At 32.6% G+C, this 26,551-nt stretch overlaps 2 protein-coding genes across 2 annotated transcripts in view; one reads left to right on the plus strand and one right to left on the minus strand.

Moving 5' to 3' along the window:
• Positions 1–4,936, plus strand: part of LOC118190196 (E3 ubiquitin-protein ligase AMFR-like) — a 241,888-nt gene extending 236,952 nt beyond the window's left edge. Inside the window, exons 14-15 of the mRNA XM_085811513.1 lie at positions 977–1,099; positions 3,689–4,936. Of these exons, the coding sequence (XP_085667639.1) occupies positions 977–1,099; positions 3,689–3,731 (166 nt within the window). The 3' untranslated portion in view covers positions 3,732–4,936. The remainder of the gene's footprint in view (positions 1–976; positions 1,100–3,688) is intronic.
• Positions 4,937–4,978: 42 nt separating this feature from the next.
• Dad1 (dolichyl-diphosphooligosaccharide--protein glycosyltransferase subunit) lies at positions 4,979–26,500 on the minus strand. Its single transcript, XM_085811515.1, has 3 exons — positions 26,199–26,500; positions 11,295–11,432; positions 4,979–5,116 (listed from the first exon to the last, which is right to left on the minus strand). Exons 1-2 carry the CDS (start codon positions 26,407–26,409, stop codon positions 11,302–11,304), a joined length of 342 nt encoding a protein of 113 aa, XP_085667641.1. The 5' UTR covers positions 26,410–26,500; the 3' UTR covers positions 4,979–5,116; positions 11,295–11,301.
• Positions 26,501–26,551: the final 51 nt, after the last annotated feature.

The following is a 26,551-nucleotide window of genomic DNA, read 5'->3' on the forward strand; positions in this document are numbered from 1 at the left end:
AATAATGATAGTTCAGTTAGGGTTCAAATCATGGTGATTGGGATAGCTACATGGATGTTATTGTGGCTGTTTTCATGTGTAACAGGAATATGAGCTAGTTTCCCTTAAAATCTTCCAGGAAGGCATCCCTCTCCTTAAGCATAAGTTCTCTGCCATAGTCAAACAAACCAAAACAAACAAATTTTTCTTACAAAGGCCATTTAAAGACATCTCGCCAGCAGTGAAACTAATAATAAAATTTCCTATTTTGAGAGTTTTTTTTTTTTTTTTTTCTCTATTAATCTTGTAGCATGATTAGAAAACTTTCTAGTGTCGAAGACTTTTCTATCTGTGTGCTTCCTGATATCTGCACAGGCATCGAAAAGTTACAAATTCATTGTCAACTTTATGCAGCATTTGTGAGCTGGCGAATAACTGATTTTCTCCGTAATTTAATGTGTATAATCTCCTTAAGATAATGTCTGAATGGCAGCATGCATTTTCAAAATGGGGCTGTGCTAAGAATTCCATACAAGAGCAATCAATCATATTAAAAAGGCAAGAAATATCAGTAATAAAACACATCTTTATTTGAGAGAATTCCTTCCTATGTACTCAGAAATTAGCACAAACTTGACATTCATACAACTTCGCCACTGTGCACCAACCAAATCAAATGTCCTACGTATACACTTGGGTTGCCACTTTCAGCAACTTTACTGCTCTGCCTCATTAATACTTTCATGACATTTCAATGGAGGTGTGGTTAATAAAAAAAATATTAGTGTTTTTTAATTTGCATACATTTGTTGTACAGTGGTTTTTCAATTATTGTGCCAATAACACAAAATTACTTGAGTATGACTACTGTTTTAAGTTTACATTAACAACATATACTTAACTAATAAAACATTAACTTTCATATCTATAATTTAATAATTTTTTCATTTATTGTATTTAAATAAAAAAAATTTCTAAATCAATTACCTTTTCCTAGATTTCCAGGTTTGATGAATATGCAAATTACATCTCCTCTTGGATGTCGCTTTTCTAAATCTCCACAAGAAAGAGAGCGCATATTAGCAAAGAGAAAGGAAGAACTTATAAACCTCGCTCGAAGGTATGTTGCACTAAGTTATTATTTATTTACTAATTCAATAAAGAAAGAATTTCAAATGTATCAAAATTTTGAAAACAGTTTGATTAGTTATTGCAACAGATTGAATAATTATATATTTTATAATAAGAAAATTTGCATTTTGCTAAATAAAATGTAGCTGAAGGAAACTTTGTTATAAACGTACTAAAATAATATGAAAAACTTGTCATTTTAAGGTACCACAAACCCAAATGAAAATTATTTTCTGCTTGAAAATTTTTCTGATACCTTCAATAAAATAACTTTCAAATATAAAACAAATTCAATTAATGCATGTAACATTTTAATGATGAAGGGAACCTGTAAACCATTCTAGTCAAACATAACGAAGACATACACTCTGTAACAAAAAAAATCAATGCACCAAGGAGTTGTCCAATGGAGACAAAAATTGGTGGATAGGAAGATTATGTACAGAATAGAAAATTACTAAAATTTCAGAACAGTTGAATGATTTATTTCAGTTACATAGTTACAAAGTAACAAGCTCAATAAGGTGTAGACCCACCTCTAGCCTGGATGCAAGCTGCCACACAGCGTAGCATAGACTAATAAAGCTCCCGGATGGTCTCCTGCGGTATTTCTTGCCAAATTTGCTCCAATTGTCAGGCTAGGTCATCTACATTCCCTGGTAAATGCAGTCGCCTTCCCATCATATCCAAAACATGCTCGATTAGGAGAGAGATCTGGCTGGCTAAGAAATTGTTTGACAAGCTGTAAGACAGTTCATAGCAACACGTGCTGTATGTCGTCCGGCATTATCTTGCTGAAAAAATAAGGCCAGGGTACTGCAAAAGGAATGGTAGCAAATCAGGTCTCAGAATGCTGTCAACGTACCACTGTGCTGTAAAGTGTGCCTCTAATGACAGCCAAAGGGGTCCGGCTATCAAGGGAAATGGCACCCCAGATCATAACTCCTGTTTGAGCCTGTGTGGCATACAATAGTGAAAGCAGGATCAGCATGCTGCTTTGGACGTCTTCAGACATGTTTTCGATGATTGGCATGACACAGTTCATCGCTCAAGACTATACATCACAAGTCAGCATTATTCCAGCCTGATCAAGCCAAGTACCACTGTAATTTGGCTCAACAGTGTGAGACATGAGTGGCAGGTGGCGTAACGGTCGGTATGAGCGCAGATATTGCCCTATCAGTCGTCTTTGAATGGTCATTGTGGACACTTATATGCGGGTCGCACTGATGGTTGATAAAGATGAATCAGGTGCTATGACAGCTGATCTGACAATCACTCCATCCTCACGATCTGTTGTGGCCTTAGCTTGACAGTTACCATCATGAGGCTAAAATCTGCCATTGTCCACCCATTCCTGCCAGCATCTGACAGTTGCTCATAATGAGCTTGAATCCTGAGGCGAGGCATATTTTCAGTCATTGAAAGGTATTCTAAATTGCAATGTAACAGAAATTTTTAACAACAGTTCAAGAACAGCTCCTTATATACATCTGCTGGATGCGCAGTTCTGATGGCTTGGAGATCGCACTATTCATTCATTCGACACCAAATTTGAATCATTTGCATATTTGGTCAAAAAATTTTTGCATACGAAATTTCAATGCAATCAGACGATTCCTTCTTGGTGCGTTTTTTTTTTTTTTTTTTTTTTTTTTTTTGTTATAGAGTGTATTTTGCATTAAAGAGCATGAGAATTACATTCGAAATGCAGGCACTTCACAGTTATAAAAATCTCTTGGTTTCTATTTCTGATTTAATCTTTTTTTCTAATTTTAGTTGTTCCAGTTCTAATTTCTCGATATCCTTAGCTTTTCTAAACAATTATTTCCTAATTGCTTTTTGTTAACACATGGTGCCATTGGCTGTTTTACTATTCTTTAACTAGAACTTCTCAAATTTTTTGCATGTTGTCTTTACGTAAGCAGATTTTTCTGTCGTCATTTTTTCATGTTTGTAGCTAAAGGAGGAGGTTTTGTGTAACTTTCAATACAGCAATAATTAATCTTTTATTTGTATACAATTTATATTCATAGTTTAAAATTTAAATTAGCTTTAAACGAATGAGAGAATATTTGTTAATAAAATCATTTTTTGTAAATTCCTGCTGGTTTATCTTACAGCAGTAATTTCCCTTTCAAGGAATAACATTATAAAATTTAAAAAAATAAAAAAAAAATAAATAAATAAAAAAAAAAAAAAAAAAAAAAAAGACATCCTCATTTATAATTGAACTTAATTTTAATTATTTTTGTTTGATTATATGTGGAAAAACTTGGCATTTTACTATAACTATTTTTAATATTGAAAATTTAAGATTTTCATTAAAAGTTTATAAACTTTAGCTGAATCTGCAAAATTTCAGTTCTGTGTATTTACTTTACAGTTTTATTGTAGTAACAAGTGAGATTGAATTTCTCATATAGTTTATTAATTAAATTATCCCATTTCTAAAATTCATTAATTGGAAATTCAGAAATAATTTTTGGTTTGAAGCATAACAATTTCAAATTTGATGATCTAACAATTTTATGCATAATATATAACTAACATTTTTTCCCCCTCTTTTTAACTATAGGAAATATTTACATAAATCTCAAGAGTCTGAATGCACAAGCTGAAGTATTTTCATAAGATGCTTATACATCAGTGTGACTTAACAAAAATGAAACTTCATTTGCCATCATGTATGTTTATAATCATTTTCATTACTGGCATTATCATCAGTCATTATATATATAAATGACTTAGTGAAAGAAGCTTTTATGGCAAGGAGAAAAGTTCTAATTAGTAAGTGTTGCACATGCTCTGCAGATCTGGATATCCAGTGTGTACAGTGATGCTGCTGGGCTCATGCTATTGAGATTTTTTTTATTAAAAGGTTGTTTAAAATGTATAAAACAAGAATATTTTTATCGTAAATTAGCTTATGATGATTTGAGATTATGGTATTGTTCATACTTTTGAGTTATTTTTATGTTAGATCTAAAATCTTATGTACTATTTATTGCTTTAGAAAAAAAAATTTAGAACTAGAAATATCTCATTGAAGCTAAAATTCTTTAATATAAAAAAGCTAATTTGTTCAACTCATTGAATAATTTAGTTAGTTTAGGAAATCTTATGTTTTTGAACAACTGGTTTTGTTTTGATAATTATATTTAAATGTAATGCTTCTAAAATAACACAGCTATATTAGTTTTACATGCAGCTTAAAAAAAAATTGCACTTCTTCTAATGTCAATTTCAAATTATTGAACCTTGTTGGAGAAGAATGTGCATGCCAGCTTTGAAGAAAAGGATCTTGAGATAGAGAATTGATTTATTCTCTGAGAAGGGATTCTATCAAAGCTCTAAATCTGACATCTTTTATAAAAAATATAATTAGTATAATTTAATTTTAACTGGGAATTTCAAGATTATTTTAAAAACTTGGTCATGTTTTACTGTGCACATTTATAAACATTGCACTTTTAAATTGCAATTATATAAATACAATGGAATATGTAATTTTTCTTTTAAACACTGGTTTGTTTGCAATATAAATAGTTGGAAGAATTGCAGTATACAAGATTTTAACAGATATTGAATGAAAAACCCTTTCTTGTACATAAATTATTATGTGTATATTTAATTATTTGTCACAGTTACATGTTTTAAATATTTGACCTTTCAGATTCAGAAATTGCTTTCCATGTTATAAAAAACTGAGCAAATTCTCTACTGCATAATTTGTATAAAACTTGGAAAATGAGAATTTTAATTTGTAAATTTATTTATTTAAAATGTTAATGATGTGCTTAAATAAAATATGCTTCTGAATTTATCTGTGCTGTTTTGTTTAAATGGAATTAATAGAAACAACATCTACAAATAGGCATTATATATTTCGTTACAATCAAGAAATACATTATATATTTTGTTATAATCAAGAAATACAGATGAATGTAAAAGTTTAGGACAGTTCCACATTATGAAATTGCTTTCAGGAAAAAAGAAAGGTGACCTAGGGAAAAAAGAAAACTTTTAAAATATACTAATTTATTGACAAAATTTCTGAGAACAGGCATATGAATAAAATTTCCAAACATTCAATGGCACTAAAATATTGGTAATGTCTAAATAAATCACTAGGTACCTTTATTTTAGTTTACTCTAAATACACAATTCTCATATAAGTATCTTTTGTTACACTCTGCTGTATACCAGCTTTTGCTGATGGCTAAATATTCAAGTCTAGTAAGAATGTGATTTATTTTTTTAAAATAGCTAACCTGTAACTCTAGTCATGTAAATTAAATTACTAATAAAATATAGCGAGTTTCTAAAATCACGAGACAAAATTTAAAGGGCAGTACAGCATAACAAAATAAAAATTTTGAAATATAATATACTGCATACACACTGCATCCACAAGTCGTTACCCAGACTTTATTTCTGCAATGTTTTAAATGATGCAAAATTTCATATTTTTGTATTTAAAAAATCTCATTTCATATAAATTATGAAATTTAACTTTTTTTCTTTTAGTTAGGGTGGTACACTTAGTACTCGTTATAAAAAAAATCGGTCAAACTCAAAAGTTTGACTCTCGTATGAAAAAAATTAAAATTGACAAAAATAATTTAACTTCAAAATCTGCTAAATCCAATGTCATTTTGAATTTACATAAAGAGATCAATTAATAAATAAATTCGAATAATTTGAGATTGATTTTCTCTTCTTAAATGCCATTCTTTTGTGATTTACTAATTCCTTTGTTTATAATTTTTTTGCATTTGGTATGCTGGAAGAATTTTCACAGAAGTAATTTATAGTTTTTAAAATCTAAAAATATGTTAATATTTTCATGAAGTTCTATTACTTAAGAATCATAATCTGATAATCATACAAAAATTTTCTTCAAACTATAAATATTTTTAATTAATGCAAATAGTATTTGAGTTGGCTGCCTGCTGATATTGAAGCTTGTCAATGTTCTCTAAAACACTAAAAAATTCTATAAATCTGTGAAGATCTCCATTTAAAAAAAAATTTTTTTTTACATTTTTTTTCTGCTCATCACTCATCTTTTACCACCAGGAAACTTTTTCTAAGCAATGTTTATAGTTACACACAAATGAAAACTTTTCATGCTACAATCTGTGTATGGCTCTGAATGAGATTCTTGAATTTATATCAAATATTTCAGGGAATTTTTGTCATGTGGAAGTCGTACTTTTTTGTATTTGATTTTTTTATGAAGAGTACTGAATATAAAAAATACAGGGACCAGAAAAATTTATGAAAAGTTAGATTTTGTATTTTATGCTTTTTTTTTTTTTTTTTTTTTTGTAATTTAAAAATGCAAAACATGAATCGGCATCATTTGAAATATTTCTAGGTACTTACCTATCCCATTGACCATGAAACTGCCACCTTGCAGAGTAATTTAGCGCCAGTTATGGTTAAGCAGGATGTAACAACATGCTCATACTTTTGTGCATACCCTGATTGATTCTCAATAAGACATACTTTGTTTTTATGAATAAAGATATACATTTGTTTGTTTACTGCATTTTTTCCCCTTGCATTCTGAAAAAAGTATTAAAACTTGGAATCTGCCTTCTATTGAATAGCAGACTATTTTTAAAAGTATGGAATATGATAAAAAAGTGCTTTAGCGATGTGGTCAGTTGAATGTAGCCAACAAAACACTAATAGATTAGAACAATTACCTGCGTGAAATTTCTACTCCTAGCCTTTTAAACAGAGCTACCTGTAAAATCAAAGAGCCTAACAAAATAGTAGAAATCAACAAAGTGCAAAAATGTATCGGATAGAATGCTGATTATTAAATAAAAAGGCATCAGTTACAGTTCAATGGTAGCCAACTTTTATAACTATTTTTATAATTGAAAATAATATACATCTATGACCAAACATTGTGAAAATAAAGGCCAGGTAAGGACTTCTGTGGACAATGTGAATTCTCAGAAATGAAGTGAGAAGAAATAAGTTGTGAAAAAAATTTTATTACAATAAGTGTTCAAAACAGCAACTGTTAACCATAATGCAAGTCTTTGCAGCATTGATACATTTATTCTTATAACTTCTTGGAGATACCAGATCTATAGCAAAAGATTCTGACAATGAAATCCTCAGTGAAATCAACTAGTTTTGTGTATAAGATTCTCACTAAGTCATGATAAATGCAGTAATCACAGTGGTTAAGCAATAAATCCACCTTACAGTCAATCCACTGGCTCTTAAAAGTATTATTCATATAGTTACATGTTGAAATGCACTGGCATTTCAACATGCTTAAACTACATTAACTCAAGCACCTCATAGAAGATTCCACAGCAATTTCAACAAAACATCTTCTGAAAACTATGGTTAGTTCTATTAGCAAACTATCCTAGGAGAAAATAAGAGTAAACTAAAAACTCTTTCATGATGCTAACTCAAATGCACAGAAAGCTGTTGCCTGATCAGAACATGGCCATGTAGTATTTAGATTCATATTCACCCCTAAGTACTCCATTTCCTTTATCTGTGAAGAATACATAAATCGAAAAATTTATGTACTGTGTGTACATGTGGTTAAACAAGACTAGCTGTTAAATTTAATAGTATATACATAATTCTCAGTGCATGAATACTCTACAAATGATAAGAAATGGGTAGTTGTCTGAGGAGAGGCAGCAGAGTAGCCAATCATGTCCAAGTCACCAATGCAAGAGACACTCTATACAAGGTGACAGTCCCAATGCTTTGTCTTCTGCTATTGTCTGCTATTGAACAGAAATTTTTATTAAATTAAGTGCTATAGGAAATCGTATCTTATGTTTCCATACGTTATGCTAGTAAACAGAAAAACATTTTCATCAGCAATTTAATGCTACTGAACAGAAATTTATATCAAATTAAGTGCTATAGGAAATCGTATTTATTTCTTTTATTACTAAAAATCCCTTTATGAAATTTTCATCCATTTACAGAACTAATAATAAGCATTTAATAATATACATTTTATTAGCATTCTATCCGATACATTTTATTAATTTATATAGAACTAAATTAATGGTTTATGAATTAATATAATTTTAGTAGGAAATCACACTTCTACTTGTATTTTGAGAAATAATTATTAGCAGTACATATTTGATCGTTTCAAACTAAAATAACCCCCACACTTCCTTCAAATTTCAAATGTAGGGTGCAGAAAAAGAAAAGGGCAGTTAAATAGTTTACTAAGTATAATTTTCTTTTCATAAATAGGAATATTTTAATAATGTGTGAAATATGAGAAATTAATTTATTTTCACATTTTATATTACTTTCATATCAAAATCAAATAATTTTTCTTTAAATACATTTAGGTTAAATAGCAGATAAAAGCTTTCCTTTTATGTTATATCCTGGCCCTGAAAAAGACCATTTTTCATTTAGTAAGAGACATTGGAATTCTATTCATCAAAACAGCCTCAGTGAAGGCACATCTTGCAAATTTTGTATACCCATATATGCTTGAATGGAGTTGTTTGGTGACATTTTATTTCTCAGCTGTTGATATCTAACACAAGTTCTTTTACGACCTTAGACTTTTCTTCATTTATGAACAAATAGGAGGAGAAGGAGGGGCTTCTAATGACACTAAAGTATGTATGCAAGTTTTCTAAGCGAGTATGCATTTGCTACTTCTTGTATAAATTCCAGCTTGAAATAATACAAAATTTATTATCTTCTTTGACAGAGATAATTTGTAGTAAACCGAATTAGGCATTGTTCATGGTGATGTCTGAAAAGAAACAAAATAGATACATCCACCATTTGGATAATTTTTTTTTTTTTTTTTGGCAGCTGTATAATAGTTATGTCTCTGGTTTGCCAAATCTACTCCTCCTATGTGCATATTATGTATTGAAAATAAACGTGGACAAAAGACCAGTTTTCTTACTCCTTTTTGTTTAACTGACATAGCTCATTTGGTGCATTGGTTAAGAGCATACAGATTTGCTTTTTGCCTACCCAAGACATGCACAACAAATATGGAATTTTTTTATTCTGAAAAGTCTGATTTTCAATGTTTTGATTTCAGCTGGCAAGTGCTTTTTTTCTGTTTGGCATAATAATTTCACAAGAATAATTTCAGATTTCAATAAGTCAATCATCAGCTGAGTACTCGTAAAAAATCGGTTAAAATACACTTCATGTCCCTAGCTTGTTAAGGGTTTCATCAAATGTGTGACAACATTCTACCACAATCCTTTGCCTCACCTCACAATTGTATCTCATGTTCTCTCATATAGTTCAAAACTTACAGTATACCACAAATAAGATATGCATAACATCCAAATTTTAAGCCTGCACTTATCTGATTTTAAAACAAATATTTTACAATTCCTAAACACCCTTTGAATTTTACCATAGATTCATCAACTGAAGGTTGTTTGTACAAATTAAAACAATCTAAAAACAACCCTTTTACCTAAAAATAAGCTCTAATTTTTCCAAAAACTTAAAGGTTTTGTTATCCTTTACTTCCTTTTCTTTATCAGAGATATAAAAATATTGTTTAATTTTCAAAAATCTATCTCTACACATTATTTCTTTATCACTTCATTGCCAAATATAGGATTCTGGAACCAATAATCATTCATTCTAGGAAAAAAAAAAGTTATAAAAGCCCATATCTGATTTATGGAGAGCACAGACTGCCAGCTTCAATCTTCAACACCATGCTTTTTTTTCGCGCACACACTTTTTTTTTTTTTTTTTTTACAAAACTCTGTATATTTATTTATATTCTCTCTAATTACTTTGCAGTATTCACTGGATCTAAGTAATTTGAAATAATCTAAAGCAGATGATCTAAATGGCAAATCATGAGATGTCCAGGTGAGGAAGAGAAAGATCCAAATTTCATATCCTTGTTATGTATGTTGTTTCTCCAATCTGATTTGAAAGTATCATATGAAGAGTCCAAATTTTCGTCATTTTCTAAAACAGATTGCTGGTATTGTGTTGATTTCATCATTCCCCATTATCAATCAATATATATTTTGAATGTCTATCATCTAGGTTTTTCTTACTCGATTTAATAGGTCATTACATGTAATGACCCAGGCATTATATTATGATATATAGTATTTACTTTGCATATAATGTAATTAAATATAATGTATATATTGACTTGATCAGTAACGGATATCCTGCCAATGGGGGATCTTTCCTTGATCACTTTTCGGTCATCGTGGTGGACACTTTTTCGATCTAGAAAAACAGCAAGTTTTCTAATATAAACATGATGTCACACAGGGTTTGAGGATGAAATATTTGTGGGTGCCTTTTGAAGAAGTTTTGGGACATATGTTGGGGTTATACTCAGTTTCATTCCATTAGTTATGGCTAAGAGACTGAGATGCCATGTAATTGAAGACATTTTCCGAAAATTTACATTGACGGAAAGTGTAATAAAGGTAGGAGAAGATGTGTTGTGTGCACTAAAAACAAGGAAAAGCGAAAGCAAACAAATGTATTTTGAGTGCAAAAATGCAAAGTAGAACTATGTATCGATCCTTGTTTTGAATATTCCACACACAGCAGAATTTTTAAATTGGAATTTAATTACCTACAAGTAATTCTTGCTTAGTTTTCTTTTTTTAATTTTGTATTTGTAATTACGTTTTTATGTTAATAGTATTTATTTCTGTGTGTATAGTTATGATTTTATGAAGTCGTTATATCAAAATGTTGATTTTATAAGTTTTTTTCCCTTTTCTTTTCTTTTTTTTTTTTTTTTTTTTTTTCTTTTCTTTCCTCTTTTTTTTTTTTTTTTTTTTTGTAAAATTAAGCTTAACTGCTGAAAATGCGCAGGCTGGTGGTGACGATCCATTTCAGCAGGTTTGGTCCCGTGACTGTGCTTTGTTCTTCGCGTACTGGTCCTTAAGGGGTTAACAAAGATAATTAATGTATTAGAATTTATTAATTATTATAGAAAATGTTTAATTTTCTAACTAAAATTTACATACTGTTAAAGTGCATCTTCAATTTGCTTGGAAACGATTCAAATCCTCACAGACTACACACAATATATAATGTTCATAACATGTGATTTCCTAAAAGTTCTTATATCATTCAAATCATATAATTATTAACAAACCTAGGTATCATTTCAATTTGCAATAAAATACACTTACCATATTTTTATCCAATGAAATTCATAACAACTAAATGTAAAATAATATGTGCGAAGATGAAATCTGCAAAAGCTCTTTCAGGAGTTATTCCACTGAACTGGCTCTGATTTTGAGGATTTACTTGTAATCTCAAACATACTAAAATATACACAAATATATAAATAATTATATATATATAAAAGATCATCTCTGTTTACAAACAATCAAATGCTATTTTAACAAAAACAACAATATACTATGAAATTTTTGTATTTTAATCCTCAGTTAAGTTATTCTGGTACTTTTTGCTTATCTACACCCCCACTGAAAAACTACAAAAATATATTGATCAGGAAATGCACAATAGCCCCAAAAAGTATTTATGTAGGAAGGTAGGTATATGTGCAGCATCTACCACATAGATTTCCATTTTCTGGACATTCATAAGTCTGACTGCCCAATGGGAATTTTAGCATAGTGGTGAACCATTTACAATAGTTTTTGTAATCTTCAGTGAAATGTCAGACTCAGCTTTTTGCATGCATACAATGTAATATACACTTAGAGGCATTAAACATCTCTCTTTTCTTTCTCATTTTTTAGATTTTGATGCCGAGTATGTGCAATTCTGTGGGGGAAAAAAAATCTGAAACCTTTCAGATTTTACATTACGCCCAATGGGGCATTTTTTAACGTTTTTGTGTTACCTTTTATTTATTAAATATCATGTTCTTTGCACTTAAATCATAAAATTCAATTCAACAGCAGTATTGCAAAATAATTTTTAAATGAATATCTTTCGTTGAAATCGACATAAACATAGCCACAAAAACATTTCTATCCAAAGATTAGCAATGAGTTTGTGACTTTTCAGAGGTGCAGATAATCACTAAGCACTGTTATTCGAGATAACTCAATTCCCCCCCCCCAGGAGCCTGTAATATGAGGGAAAACTCATTATCACAAAACAGATATTAACCCAAGTCCAACATAAATTCATCTCGTTTCTAACACAAATTTTTAACTGAATTTCTGAGATGTTGGCATATTGTCAGAAGAAAAGGCTTTTATTACATGTTGTGAAAGACAGTTTTTTTCAACAGGTGCAGCTTTGAATTAAAATCTTTTTTATCTCTACTGCTGAACATAGCACCCAGTCACACAGCTGTCCATATAGTTGCTCTCCTGATTATATCAAAAAGACTCTTGCATTTTTCATCACTTAGTGCAGTTTCCCTTTTTTTTAATTTTTTTTCTCTACCAAAAGTATTTTTCATCAATAAATGAAATTTATTTCATTAATGAAACATATTGTGTAAATTCCATTCTCCTGCTCCTAGTCATTTTAAATATATTTTCTTACATTAAATTTTATTTGATTCAAAGTGTTGTAATCTACTATAGATATTCATAAAGCTTAGATTCAACCACTGTTTAATCAGTTAATATTTGTATTTAGTTTTGTTTAACTTCAATTTATGGTGCATCACTATGTTTATCTGCATAACAGATTATATATTAATTTTATTTGCTTCTTCCTGATCATCCACAATCCTTAAAAAAAGGGGGGGGACTTTGAAATATGTTGCTATGGGCATCCCAGGTATGTGCATGAGCAACAGCAGAGCGCATATTTCTACCTTCAAATTTAAGGGTAATTTTCCTCTGTACTACTCCGTTTCTGGGAGACCATAAAAAATAGCCTAAATACTATTGACCATAGTGATGCTTAATTAATTGTGGGGAACCTATTCACGAGTTCGATTATACATAATTCATGAATTCAATTTAAGAAGTCGCACAATTCACAAGTTTAACCACTTTTTCACCCGTAAATTTTTCACAAGAAATAAATATCTATTTTCTTTATTAGCACTACAGACACAGAGAAAAAAATGCAACAAATTTTAGCAGCACATTGTACAAATTTTAGCAGCACATTGTACAAATTGTTGTTGTGTGTTCCAAATACAAACATTCTTCACATTTGGCAAAACACATTTTCAGTTTCCTGTGCTTTTGCACTGGGCAAACATTGCATTTTTTTTTTCAATAAAGCAATTTATGTCATTCTCATTCTCGTCTTCAAAATCTATATCAGTTTCTGAATCAGTACCATGTGAACTAAAAATTCATGATCACTTAAATTCTCATTTTCTTTACTACATTCTTCACAAGTTGATACACCTAATAACTTCTGCAACATTTCTTCATTGTTAAGAAAATTACATGACATGTTTGCCGCTTTCTATACTATCACAAATCAATTATGTAATAATAATACAGATAGGCACGCTGAGGCTAAAGGACCCAATCTGATCAAAATCAAGATTCCGAATCAAAGCCCCCATGAAAAAACTCGGAAAACAAAGATGTTGACCTAGGACATGACTACGATGGACCTCAACTTACGTGAAATAGGTGTTCTTTGAGAAAGGTTTGTTTAATCGCATGGATATATTGGACTCAGTAGGTATGCTTGTGGGTTAAAAATACTTTGACAAATTTAAGCTTCCCTTCCCTACTTAGAACCTTTTCACTATAATAGTGGAAGAAAACTGCAAAACAAAAATCAACCAAAGATTTAAAATTTCTAATTCAACATTAATAAATTTTACATCAAAATAATATTACAAATACTTGAATGATACATTATAAAGGTAATTTAAATCGATCTGAAGCTCTTTTGAAAGAGGGCAACTGCGCAGTGCAAAAACCACCCCAAAACTCCCAGTTCTTATATTTCAAGGTTGGCAACTATGCCATTATGACAAAAGCTAAAATAATTAAATTTTTACTTTTAACAAATCTTGGATTCTTTTATGTCATGTCCGAACTATTTTAATAAAATCTATAATGAAACAATATTCACTTTCTATTAAATACAACTTTTTTTATATATAAATGTGATCTGTTTACGACAAATAGGATTTCATAACTGTAGTTAAAAATAAATGTAGAGAGACAAGTTACATAAATTTAATATACTAAACCAGGGCTTCTTAAACTTTTTTTCAGTCGTGATCCCTTTTTATCACCGAGACAATTTGCAATCCTCAGGACCCCATAATATTTACGAAAATTTTGTGGGACCCCATAAACATTGCGCAAATTCGACACACGCTTGCGTGAAACTGTCATTTTTTCACTAGTACTGTAATACGCTATTGCAGTTTTAGGTCATTAACTTTAATTTCTAATTTTAAGACATAGAATAATGTAACAATTTTAAATAAGTAACGCACAAAATTACAGCATCACATGCAAAGAAAGAAAAATGAACGTTTCTATTATAAAATGAATGCATCGAAACATTTTCTTTTGTCTGTATTGTCTTATCTTTATCTATTTTCAGATACATCATGTAAAAATATTTGGTAATTGTAAAATTATTATAATAAGTTAAATATCAAAACTGCTAAATTTTTTTGTGACCCACAGTTTAAAAAACACTGTACTAAACCAATTGTATTTTCTTATAAATACACAATAATTTTTTACTTTGCACTAATTAGTTATCGGGACCAGATTCAGAAACGTATGTATATATGCATCTGTGTATGTATGTATATGCATATATTGAGTGTACAAATAAAATCTGAACATTGGGTTTGTAACTTGGAAGCTTTATTCAGAGAAATCGGAAGAATGTATTTTATTCAAAGTATCGTAAATCATTAGCTATGACTTTTCCCCATCTTTCAGGTAGCATACGGATTCCAGGTTTAAAAAATTCCTCATCTTTTGAGTGATCCAAGGAACCGACCAAATTTTTCCTTCTTTGTATGAAGTGCTGCTCAGCCAAGTCAATAGTCATTGACCAGAACAAGTGGAAGTCAGAAGGAACAATGTCTGGCGAATATGGCAGGTGGGGTAGGATATCCCAAGCACCTCTAAATATTCCCCGACGACTTTTGCAGCATGTGAGCGTGTACTGTCATGCTGAATGATCACTTTGTCATGTCTTTTGGCATATTAGGGGCATTTGAGCATCAATGCTCGGCTCAGTTGCATCAACTGTTGTTTGTAACGTCCCCCAGTGATGGTTTCGTACAGCTGGAGCAGCTCATAATAGATCACTCCGAGCTGATCCCACTAGATGCACAGCATTAACTTCTTGCCATGAATATTCGGAATAGCCATTGAAGTTTTGATGCATGGCTGGGCTTACCCCACGATTTTCTGCGTTTTGGGTTGTCATAGTAGATCTATTTTTCATCCCCCATCCCAATTCAATGCAAAACCCTCTTCCAATTTTGCCTTTGGAGCAGTTGTTCGCACATGATAAAGGGCGTTCGACGTCTCTTGGCTTGAGTTCAAATGGAACCCAGTTTCCTTATTTTTGCACCATACCCATGGCTTTAAGACACTTCGAAATCGTTTGTTGAGTCACTCACAAGGCTTCAGCGATCCCATCTTGAGTTTGGCATGAATCTTGGTCCAATAACCCCTCCAACTCAGCGCCTTCAAACTTTACGAGTCACATGTTTTTATTGATGAAGCATGTTCCCCATATCCTTCATACAGCAATTAACATCCATTAGCTGCACTTTTCTTCAAATTAAAACAAAAACGAAGTTCTTCCCATAAATTTTGTTTTGTTGGTACAAAGGTTGACATGGGTTAAACACAAAGAAAATTTGTTGTTTACACTTCAGTGAAATGAAACAAACTGATTTTTAAACAGAAATGAAAAATCACCTTAACATGAATATAATTACAAGATTGTCCAATAGGATTTAATACAGTCAAAAGTCGTTAATCCGGACACCCAAAATCCGGAATGATCTATAATCCGGACATCAAAGCTACAAACTTTCTGTGCATGCGTCCACGCAAATGCGTCGCACAAGCGCGTAATACCTTTACGCATGCGCATAATGCGTTTAAGCATGCGCTTTTAATGTATAACAGACGATATGAGCTAGGCTGAAATTATCTATTTCAGTTAATGTTGCAGATTGCGTTGTTCCTTAATCTTCTAATTGGATCCGGCTTATTATTTTTTGCAGACTGTTAGAGCAATTTTATAAAAGTAAGCTTGAACTTTCGATTATGTCAAAAAGAATTTCCAATTCCGGAGCTACCAAAGGATCTACAAAGCGAAAGCATGTTTCGATGTCAATCAAGCAAAAGTGGAATTGCTGCAAAAAATGGATAAAGGCATATCCTTTGTTTCTCTAACCATTCCGAAATCTGTTTATTAATTTCACGCTGCTCCGCGGGGAGACGTCGCGGCGCACAGTGAACTGGAAGCTGATCTGTCACCACTATCCTTATCTTCAGGGCAGATTATTTTATTCGGCTTATAATTCCTTACTAAATGTAGTATTTCATCTCGATGTACTCCGTGTTTGATATGATTTAAATCAAATTCCTCGTCATTATAAATATCACGAATACAAATCAAATAGTTTTCTGGTTGCAATTTTCTAATTTCGACTATGCGTAATGTATGCTTTATGCATGCGCGCATTGAAAGAAATGTTTAAAAAGTAAACAAATAAATATTTTTTTTTGTAACTTTTGATACCCTTTAGATCATAATTGCTCTTTATTTCATAAATTATGGTTTCATATTTTTAATTTTTTAATTTCTGCATGCCATCTTATCAGATTTAAAATGATGATCTATAATCCGGAAAAATCGATAATCCGGAATCGCCGAAGTCCCAACGAGTCCGGATTAAAGACTTTTGACTGTACTAGCAACACCATTTTATGTAAATCCCTCAAAACTTATTCGTACACCCAATATGCGTGTGTGTACACATACATATATACCTATGTACATATATACATCCATACACGAACACATTCATCATTCCATCCTTGCATATATAGATACTTTTCTGAATCCGGTCCTGATAACAGAAGAGTACCAAAATTGATTACAATCAGGATTTAAATACGATTAAAACTGTGGTTAATCTTTGGATTATGGTAACTTGGCGATTTTTTGGCAAATATTTGGCGACCAACCCTGCTACAGCAACCTGCTAGTTTTTGTTTGGACGCCATTTTGTTTTAACGAAGTAAAGCCATGTTTTTTTTTTTTTTTTTTTTTTTTTTTTTTTTAAATCAACATTTTTTTCCAACAATCTGCTAGCCGAATTATGCTTATGCTAGAACTTTTATGGAACAAAAGTGCTTAATCATGATGAAGATTAGGTGCGAAATTGGGACAAAGTGCAGAATCGCCCACTGCTTGCCGCGTTTTTAAGAATTGCACATACACGGTATCATCCATGTACACGTCGACCTATTTTCACTTTAAAAAAATCCCAGAATTGCACAAAAATGGCATTGCGCACACTCTTAACTTTATCCATGTACACTGATAAAGTCCTAGCTAGTAACCTTTATCGCCTTACCAAACTGTCGCCAAACTACCTGTTACCATATTCCAAAGATTAGCCAATTTCTGTTTCTTCAATATCTGTAACACACAAAATTCCGTACAAGCTTACAAAAACTATTTAAAATTATCTAAATTAAAATCTGTATACTGCCATCGCTATATTATTTCACAAAAGTAAAAATGAAAAACATCCTCCGGACTGTTGGTAGCATTTCTTTCAAAAATCCCATTTTATTACACCTATGGCGACTTCCTATATGTTTTACCACCAATCCTCGAATTCCATATCACCGATTATGTTCTTACTGCATTAATATAAATATTAGCAAGACACAGTGCACAATAAAAATTAAGCTTTATTTCGGAACTTCGCGCACATTCCCCGACAGCCGGCCTGTTTCGCTCTGCTCGTTACTCGTAAGAAACTTCTCCTCTAGGGTTGCCACACCTATCGGAGGGCGCAAGGCGCGCTCCTTATCGCCATCACCACAGAGTTTCGCCCCCAGTTCCTTTAATGGCTATTCAAAGGAATGACATAGGTTATGAAATTATCTCAGAGGATCCATACTGTCGGGTATTTTTTACATGATTACAAAATTAGAATATAAAATTAGAAAAGATCAAAATGAAATTCTATATATAACAAGGTATTGACACATATAATAAACATGAAATAACAAGAAACATGTTAAGATATGAATTTTAAAAAAATGTTTTAAATTGTTATGTAAGAAGCAAGTTTCTTAGGGAAGTGAACATGTCTTCCCGATCTGGTGACAGTTTGTGTCTTAGAGAGTTCGTTTGCAGATTTATTCTGCTGAACTGTCTTTAAGTCTTTATTTGTTTTCAGTTCAGGCAATTTAGAGTCCGAAAGCAAATAGGCTGGTTTCACACGGTCTATAGACACAGTAGATTTCAGACCGTTAACATCAATTGTGAAAGTTTTGTTCGTTCTAGAAAGGACTTTATGCATACCTCTACATGGTTGGCACAGAGGTGGCTTTACTCGATCGACACGTAAGTATACATGCGTACACGACTTTAAGGTAGCACTTACGTAACATTTTTCTTGGCAATGTGCAGATGTTGCTATTGGATTCAATTGTTGCATTCTATGCCGAAGATTCGTGATAAATTGTGTGTCATACGGAGATACCTTAGATGACGTTATCATATCACTAGGCAGCTTGAGAGTTGTGCCGTACACCAGTTCAGCACAAGATGTGTGTGTATTTAATTATGGCAAAGCACACTAGGGCTATCTGCCTATCAGCACAAGATGACTGTAGATCCTCCTTTACGGTTGTCCGAATACCAAGCATAACAACTGGTAGTGTTTCAGTCCAGTTATTGGTTTCGTGAGCCTTGAGAGAAGATTTTAAATGTCGATGAAATCGTTCAACGATGCCGTTTGACATTGGATGATAGGCTGTTGTTGTGATTCTGTTCGTACCCAAAATGCACGTTAATTCTGCAAAAAGTGCGGATCTCATTTGAGAACCTTGGTCTGTTGTTATGATCGATGGGCAGCCAAAACGAGATATCCAACAGTTGAAGATGGCTCTGCAAATGGTTTCCGTTTTCATATCCGGGATGGGAATGACTTCAGGCCATCTGGAGAATCTATCTATTAGAGTCAAAAGGTACACGTTGCCTTCTGATGGAGGTAATGGTCCGACGATATCCATATGGATTTCTGAAAAACGTGCATCAGGAAGAGAGAATGTGCCCAGTGGTGCTTTAGTATGCCTAGTAATTTTCAATTTTTGGCAAGATTCACAGGATTTCACCCAATTTTTGATATGACATTTCATATCGGGCCATACATAACGAGAACAAATAAGCTTTGTAGTAGCTGCAATTCCTGGATGTGACAGATTATGCAGATGATTAAAGATGAGTCTGCGAAAGGAATTCGGAACAAATGGACGAGGAATGTCCATTGATATGTCACAAAGAATATTACCATCAGAATATTGGCACGGTTTAAATTCCAGTTTCAAAGATGATGTATTGTTTTTGAAAAGGTCTTGTACCTCCGGATCATGCCGTTGAGCTTCCGAAAATTTTTTTAAATCCAAAAATGGAGATTTTGTTATGGAATCAATTTCGATTCTTGAAAGAGCGTCAGCAACGACATTTTTTTAACCTTGCACATGCCTAATATCAGTAAAGTACTGAGAAATAAAATCTAAATGGCGCAATTGTCGAGGTGAACCTTTATGAGGGTTCTGTTTAAAAGCGTATATTAGCGGTTTTTGATCCGTATAAATTATAAAATTTCTGCCCTCTAACATGTGTCGGAATTTCTAAATTGCAGAATAAATTGAAAATAATTCCCTATCGTACGCAGACCATTTCTGTTGACTTTTATTGAGTTTCATAGAGAAAATGCTATAGGTTCCCATGTTTGTTGAGACAACTGCATAAGTGTGCCGCCTATTGCGACGTCTGAGGCATCTACCCAGATGCTTAGATGGGCTCCGGGAATAGGGCGTCTGAAAAGGGTAGCCTGAGCAATGGCATTTTTGGCAGCAATAAAGGCTTGTTCAGCATTCTCGTTACAATTTAATTGTGGGGATTAATCCTGAACATGCGAACAAGATTTCTTTTTATTCATATAGCCTTCTAACAATTTTATTAAAGGAGAAAGAATATGTGCTGCTTTAGGTATGAAACATCTGTAAAAGTTAAACATGCCTAAAAATCGGCGAAGCTGAGTGAGAGTGGTAGGTTGAGGAAAATCTAAAATACATTTGACTTTGTCAGGAAGAGGTTCAATTCCGTTTTCACTAAGGTGAAAACCTAAGAAATCAATAGACGTTTGACTAAAGGTGCATTTTGAAACATTTATGCAAAGTCCATATTCCTGAAGTTTGGAAAATAAAGCTTTCAAATACCTGCAATGTTCCTCAGAATCTTTAGAGGCTATGAGCAAGTCATCGACGAAAGCGTAAACACCTTCTAAATCCCGCGTGACTTCATCTATAAAACGTTGAAAAGTCGTTGCATTGCACAAGCCAAATTGCATACGGGTACATTCGAATAAACCGAATGGTGTGCATATGGCGGTTTTGTGGATGTCGGCTGGGTTAATTGGTATTTGATGGTATGCCTTAATCAGGTCAACATGACTAAAAATTTTAGTACCGTGCAATGCAGCAGTAAAATCGGCTAAGCATGGAATAGGGTATTTGTCTTTTATTGTTTGAGCGTTCAATGCTCGATAATCTCCTACAGGTCTCCATTCCAGACTTCCCTTTTTTGGGACCATGTGAAGTGGGGATGCATAATTGCTGCTCGAAGGTTTTAAATGCCCCAATTGCATCATAGTTTGAAATTCTTGTTTTGCTATTTTTAAGCGATCTGGAGCTAACCGACGAGATTTTACAACCACAGGTGGACCTTTAGTTATGATATAATGAACGGTGTTATGTTTAACAGGTTGGTTAGGATCTGGTAATCTAGTAACTGAAGGAAATTCTTTTAAAATTTTGTTATATGGTGTATCACTAAATACAGTTTTTACTGAATAAATGCTTGCATTTTTTCACGCAACCGACGGTTTTAAAATGAGTTTTTAAATCTTTGAGACATTTGTTTCTGAGATCAGGCACCAATTCAAAGAAATGGAGAAAATCTGCTCCAAGAATGGGTGTACAACATTTGCTAGAAGAAAAGTCCATGTAAACTGTCGTCTTAATTTGAAATCCAAAGAAAGTGTTTTTTGACCATAAACATGAATAGTAGAAGAATTAGCAGCGAAAAGTGTTTGTTGGGACGAATTCCGTTTTTGAGAATTATTTGCTGGAAGTAAGGACACGTCAGAGCCGGTATCGACCAAGAATGAAAGGTTTGTTCTACGGTCACGAACGAACAGGCGACGTGAAACTTGAGGCAAAGAATAAGTCGCCTCTATTCTTTGCTGGTTTCGTTTCCCTGCCATGAACAAGGTTTTGTATATTTGTCATCTCTACACTTTTTCCCAAAACGTCTATGATATCAGCAAAAAGAATAATCTCTCATTTTGGAATTGCTTTTTTCCTTATTGCGATCTCCGCGATTTGGCGAGAGACCACGAGAAAGAGAAATGCGATCAATACGTTTGTTTAATTTTTCTATTTGTTTAAATAATTTATCGGTTGATCTTTACAATATGGTAACTGATAGTTTGGCGACATTTTGGAGGCGATAAAGGTTACTACCTGGGACTTTGGTAATAATGTGAGCAGTACTCAGTTCCGATTACGCATTATTTTGTGTGAGGGAAATGAGAGATCATGGGATATGTCATGTGATATTAATGGACGAATTACGGTTCTTTAATCGGAAAAGGGGGGAAATCGGGAAAAAATCTGGAAATTTTGTATTTGGCTTTATTCTGTGTAGTGTGAAACAGTGTTCGTGAATTTTTGGATCCCATGGCCGTAACTAAAGTGAATTCGAAATGGGTATTTATGTATGTATTAATTTAATGTACGTGCTCATTTATATTTTAAATAGTGTTTTTGAATTTAATTATATTTTAATTAAATGATAGTTATTTTGTGAATTTTATGTTTGTAGGAATTTGGTATACGTTTTAGTTGAAGTAAACGTGCATGGAAATAATTTAAATATCTGACACTAAGTATTTGTAATGGTTGCGGTATGAATTCGTTGGTGATGTGTATAATGTAATAGATGATTTAGAGGTAAAAGTTTTTGGATATTTTATTTATTTTATATGTGGAAATGTTCATATTTGGAAAGGGTAAATACTTTTTCACGATCAGGTAATTTCATATATGTTCTTTTTACCGGGTTTAAAGATTGAGAAAATTGTCATGTATTTTCGTGAAATTTTTCTAATTTATGAGAAAAAAGCAGTGTACATGGATATAGTGAAGAGTGTGCACAATGCCATTTTTGTGCAATTCTGGGATGTTTTTTTAAGTAAAAATAAGTCGGCGTGTACATGGTTTAGTGATATTTTAATTAAATGATAATTCTTTTGTGAATTTTATGTTTGTAGGAATTTGGTATACGTTTAAGTTGAAGTAAATGTGCATGGAAATAATTTAAATATTTGATACTAAGTATTTGTAATGGTTGCGGTATGAATTCGTTGGTGATGTGTATAATGTAATAGATGATTTAGAGGTAAAAGTTTTTGGATATTTTATTTATTTTATATGTGGAAATGTTCATATTTGGAAAGGGTAAATACTTTTTCGCGATCAGGTAATTTCATATATGTTCTTTTTACCGGGTTTAAAGATTGAGAAAATTGTCATGTATTTTCGTGAAATTTTTCTAATTTATGAGAAAAAAGCAGTGTACATGGATATAGTGAAGAGTGTGAGCAATGCCATTTTTGTGCAATTCTGGGATGTTTTTTTAAGTAAAAATAAGTCGGCGTGTACATGGTTTATGTGTATGTGTTATTTTGAAAAACACGTAAGGAGTATGGTCTTGTGCACTTTTTCCCAATTTTGCAGTGAATATTTGTCATGATTAAGCAGTTTTGTTAGGTAAAATTTCTAGCATAAGTGTAATTCGGCTAGTAGATTGTTGGAAGAAGTGTTCAGTAAATAAAAAGAAAAGAAACATGTCTTTACTTCGTGAAGACAAAATGGCGGCTGGAAAAAAAAATAGAGGGTTGCTGTAAGAGAGTTAGTCGCCAAATTTTCGCCAAAAAAACGCCAAGTTACCATAATGTAAAGATCAACCAATTTATCCTCAAGAGACTGATTGACTGTGCGAGAAACGACACAAGTCCCTGGCGTTGGATTTACTTCTAAAATTCTGTCGGCAATTTTTGCAGCTTTATCTACAGTTAAATTGGAAACCGCTGCCAAAATAGACTGAACAGTTGAAGGCAAACATTGAAGGAATAATTCTAACATTAAGTTATCAGGAACATTTAAAGATTCTGCTCGACGTTTCATATTTCTAAGCAAATCGGAAGGTTTTCGAGAACCTAATTCTTCTCCAGATAATAATTGGCGAATTTCTTGCTGAGAAGATTCTCCTGAACGATTTATTAACTCAGTTTTGAGCTTTGTATATGGATCAATAGGGTCTGGTTTTATAAGTAAATCCCGTACTATTGATGCAATATCTGGAGGAAGATGAGCAACTACATAATTATATTTAGTAATGGATTCTGTGATAGGTTTGGGGGTGGCAAGAGCAAAGGTACTTTCACACATAATAAACCATAAAGATGGGTCTGATCGGTTATAAACCGGAATTTGGACGGCATGAACATCAGACATTGTGCAAGGTTTTTAAGCCAAAATAAAAGCAAAAATTTAACTAAAGAAAATGAAATTAAATGATAAATAGAAAACAGAATTATAAAATGATCTATAATTACTACTTATCTCTGATTCGGAGGATGAAAACCGATGTAATCCATTACTTCTGGTTTGGAGATCTTGAGTGATGGCTTGTAGTCAAAACCGAAAGTGCTTGAGAACTGTTCATACGATTTAACACAGTCCGGGTTACCATTATGGAGATTTCCGGTTATGTTTTTACCACCAATCCTCGAATTCCATATCACAGATTATGTTCTTACTGCATTAATATAAATATTAACAAGACATAGTGCACAATAAAAATTAAGCTTTATTTAGGAACTTCGCGCACATTCCCCGACAGCCGGCCTGTTTCGCTCTGCTCGCTACTCGTAAGAAACTTCTCCTCTAGGGTTGCCACACCTATTGTAGGGCGCAAGGCGTGCTCCTTATTGCCATCACCACACACCCTACATACATAGTGTTAATATGAGCTTGTTTTTTTTTTTTTAAATTCATAAATCTCTCTGTATAATTTACCGAAAAGTGAACAAAGCCATTTGAATCTTCATTTACATTCAAACATTTACATACCAGTCAATCAATGTTTTCTTTCCCAGTCATTCCAAAGAGTACAGAAACATCAGCTTAATCATACCACCAGCAGACACTTTGTGGTGTAAAGCACAAAATAAGCAACATACTTCTTAACCAACATCCATACATAAGTAAGCCCTTACAAATATTTTCTTATCTCTCCAAAATCGCTGCAATTGCACATTACAACCAATCGTGTCATAACAGGGTTTCCATAACATTCAACTACTCAGGTTACCATAAATGAAACAACAACTTGGCAATATTCCAAGGGATGCCCTAAAATATAGACTAACCATATATGTATATAGTGTATTTGTATATACACATACACAGTGTGTGTATATCTATACACACACACACACACACACACACACACACACACACACACACACACTGGTAGCGAGCGGGACTCGAAACCGAGATCCTCTATTTCACTGCCTCATGCTGTCACCATCTGTAACCACCAGCCCGCCAGTGATTTTGAACACTGATTGAAATTAAATTTTTATGTGTATATAAATGTGTAAAATTATTGCAAGAAGATATTTAGGAATTTCACTCTTCAGTTTTATCAGTAGGTCATTGCATAGCAACCATCTTGGCTAATCTTTGGAATATGGTAACAGGTAGTTTGGCGACAGTTTGGTAAGGCGATAAAGGTTACTAGCTAGGACTTTAGCAGTGTACATGGATAAAGTTAAAAGTGTGCGCAATGCCATTTTTGTGCAATTCTGGGATTTTTTTAAAGTGAAAATAGGTCGACGTGTACATGGATGATACCGTGTATGTGCAATTCTTAAAAACACGGCAAGCAGTGGGCGATTCTGCACTTTGTCCCAATTTTGCACCTAATCTTCATCATGATTAAGCACTTTTGTTCCATAAAAGTTCTAGCACAAGCATAATTCGGCTAGCAGATTGTTGGAAAAAAATGTTGATTAAAAAAAAATCATGCCTTTACTTCGTGAAAACAAAATGGCGTCCAAACAAAAACTAGCAGGTTGCTGTAGCAGGGTTGGTCGCCAAATATTCGCCAAAAAATCGCCAAGTTACCCTAATCCAAAGATTAACCCAGGAATTTTTAAATAAGGCAAGTCGATATTTCCTTTTTGTACTGCATATATTAGATAACATGTATTTCCATTCTTATGCCATTTCCTTGTTTGATTTAAAATGCTGTTTTTTGAGAGTATACATTTTTTTTTTAATTATGTTTTATTGCATTATGTTTGGACGCAATTTTACTGGGGAGGGTGTTGAACGTAACCAAGAATCTTTTAATTAATTTATGAACTTTGTCTTTTCTGGCTATGATGTGTTTACCTCTACTTAGAACAACATTTTCAAGTTTCAATTTTTGTATTTCTGATTTGTACACAACATAGCATATACGTAAAAAACTATTATTCTAGCTAGAAACATGAATAAAGGATGGTATCAGATATCAGAACTAAAATAAGATGTAAATTGGAAACTGTCTGCAGGTTTTCCCCCTTCATGTATGTCCCTTTCACTACTAATATGGTTTTGCTAAAGAAAAGAATGAGGCACGCAAAATCAGGGCATTTAAGTTTATAGCATGCTCGTCCATTCAATCCTCTACTGATATTATGTAAATGTACATTATATTCATACATTTTTACACAATAAAGTAGAACATTTTAATAAATTGATACTTACCACCGAGAACGAACGATGCAACACAGGATATAAATCCTGACAGGAAAGAATTAAATGGAAATGTACCAACCAAACAACAATACACGAACTGATTGATACCGGTTAAAAGAATGTACAAAAGATAAGCATCTATAATTTTCATTCTCTGAGGGGTATTGTTCTTATAATCCTTGAAAAATACAGACAAAACTTCAATAACGTTAGAACCCATATTTATATAATTTTCAATAACAACTATTCAACAAAAAACAATTGCCCCGGTAGAGACCACGTCGCTTATTTAGCTCTGCTATTTAATTCTGGTGCCATCACTGCTGCCACTTGGTAGAGAAACAGTGGAAAGTATAAAAAAA

Source organism: Stegodyphus dumicola, chromosome 2 (genome assembly GCF_044657685.1).
Source record: "Stegodyphus dumicola isolate Sdum_Otavi_A_Nest chromosome 2, ASM4465768v1".
Lineage (NCBI taxonomy): Eukaryota > Metazoa > Arthropoda > Arachnida > Araneae > Eresidae > Stegodyphus > Stegodyphus dumicola.

Coding starts and splice junctions, on each gene's coding strand:
- Dad1 (XM_085811515.1), bottom strand. CDS start 26,409: ATGGGTTCTAACGTTATTGAAGTTTTGTCTGTATTTTTCAAGGATTAT. Junction 11,433..26,198: donor TGCATCGTTCGTTCTCGGTG/GTAAGTATCAAT, acceptor TGTATATTTTAG/TATGTTTGAGATTACAAGTA.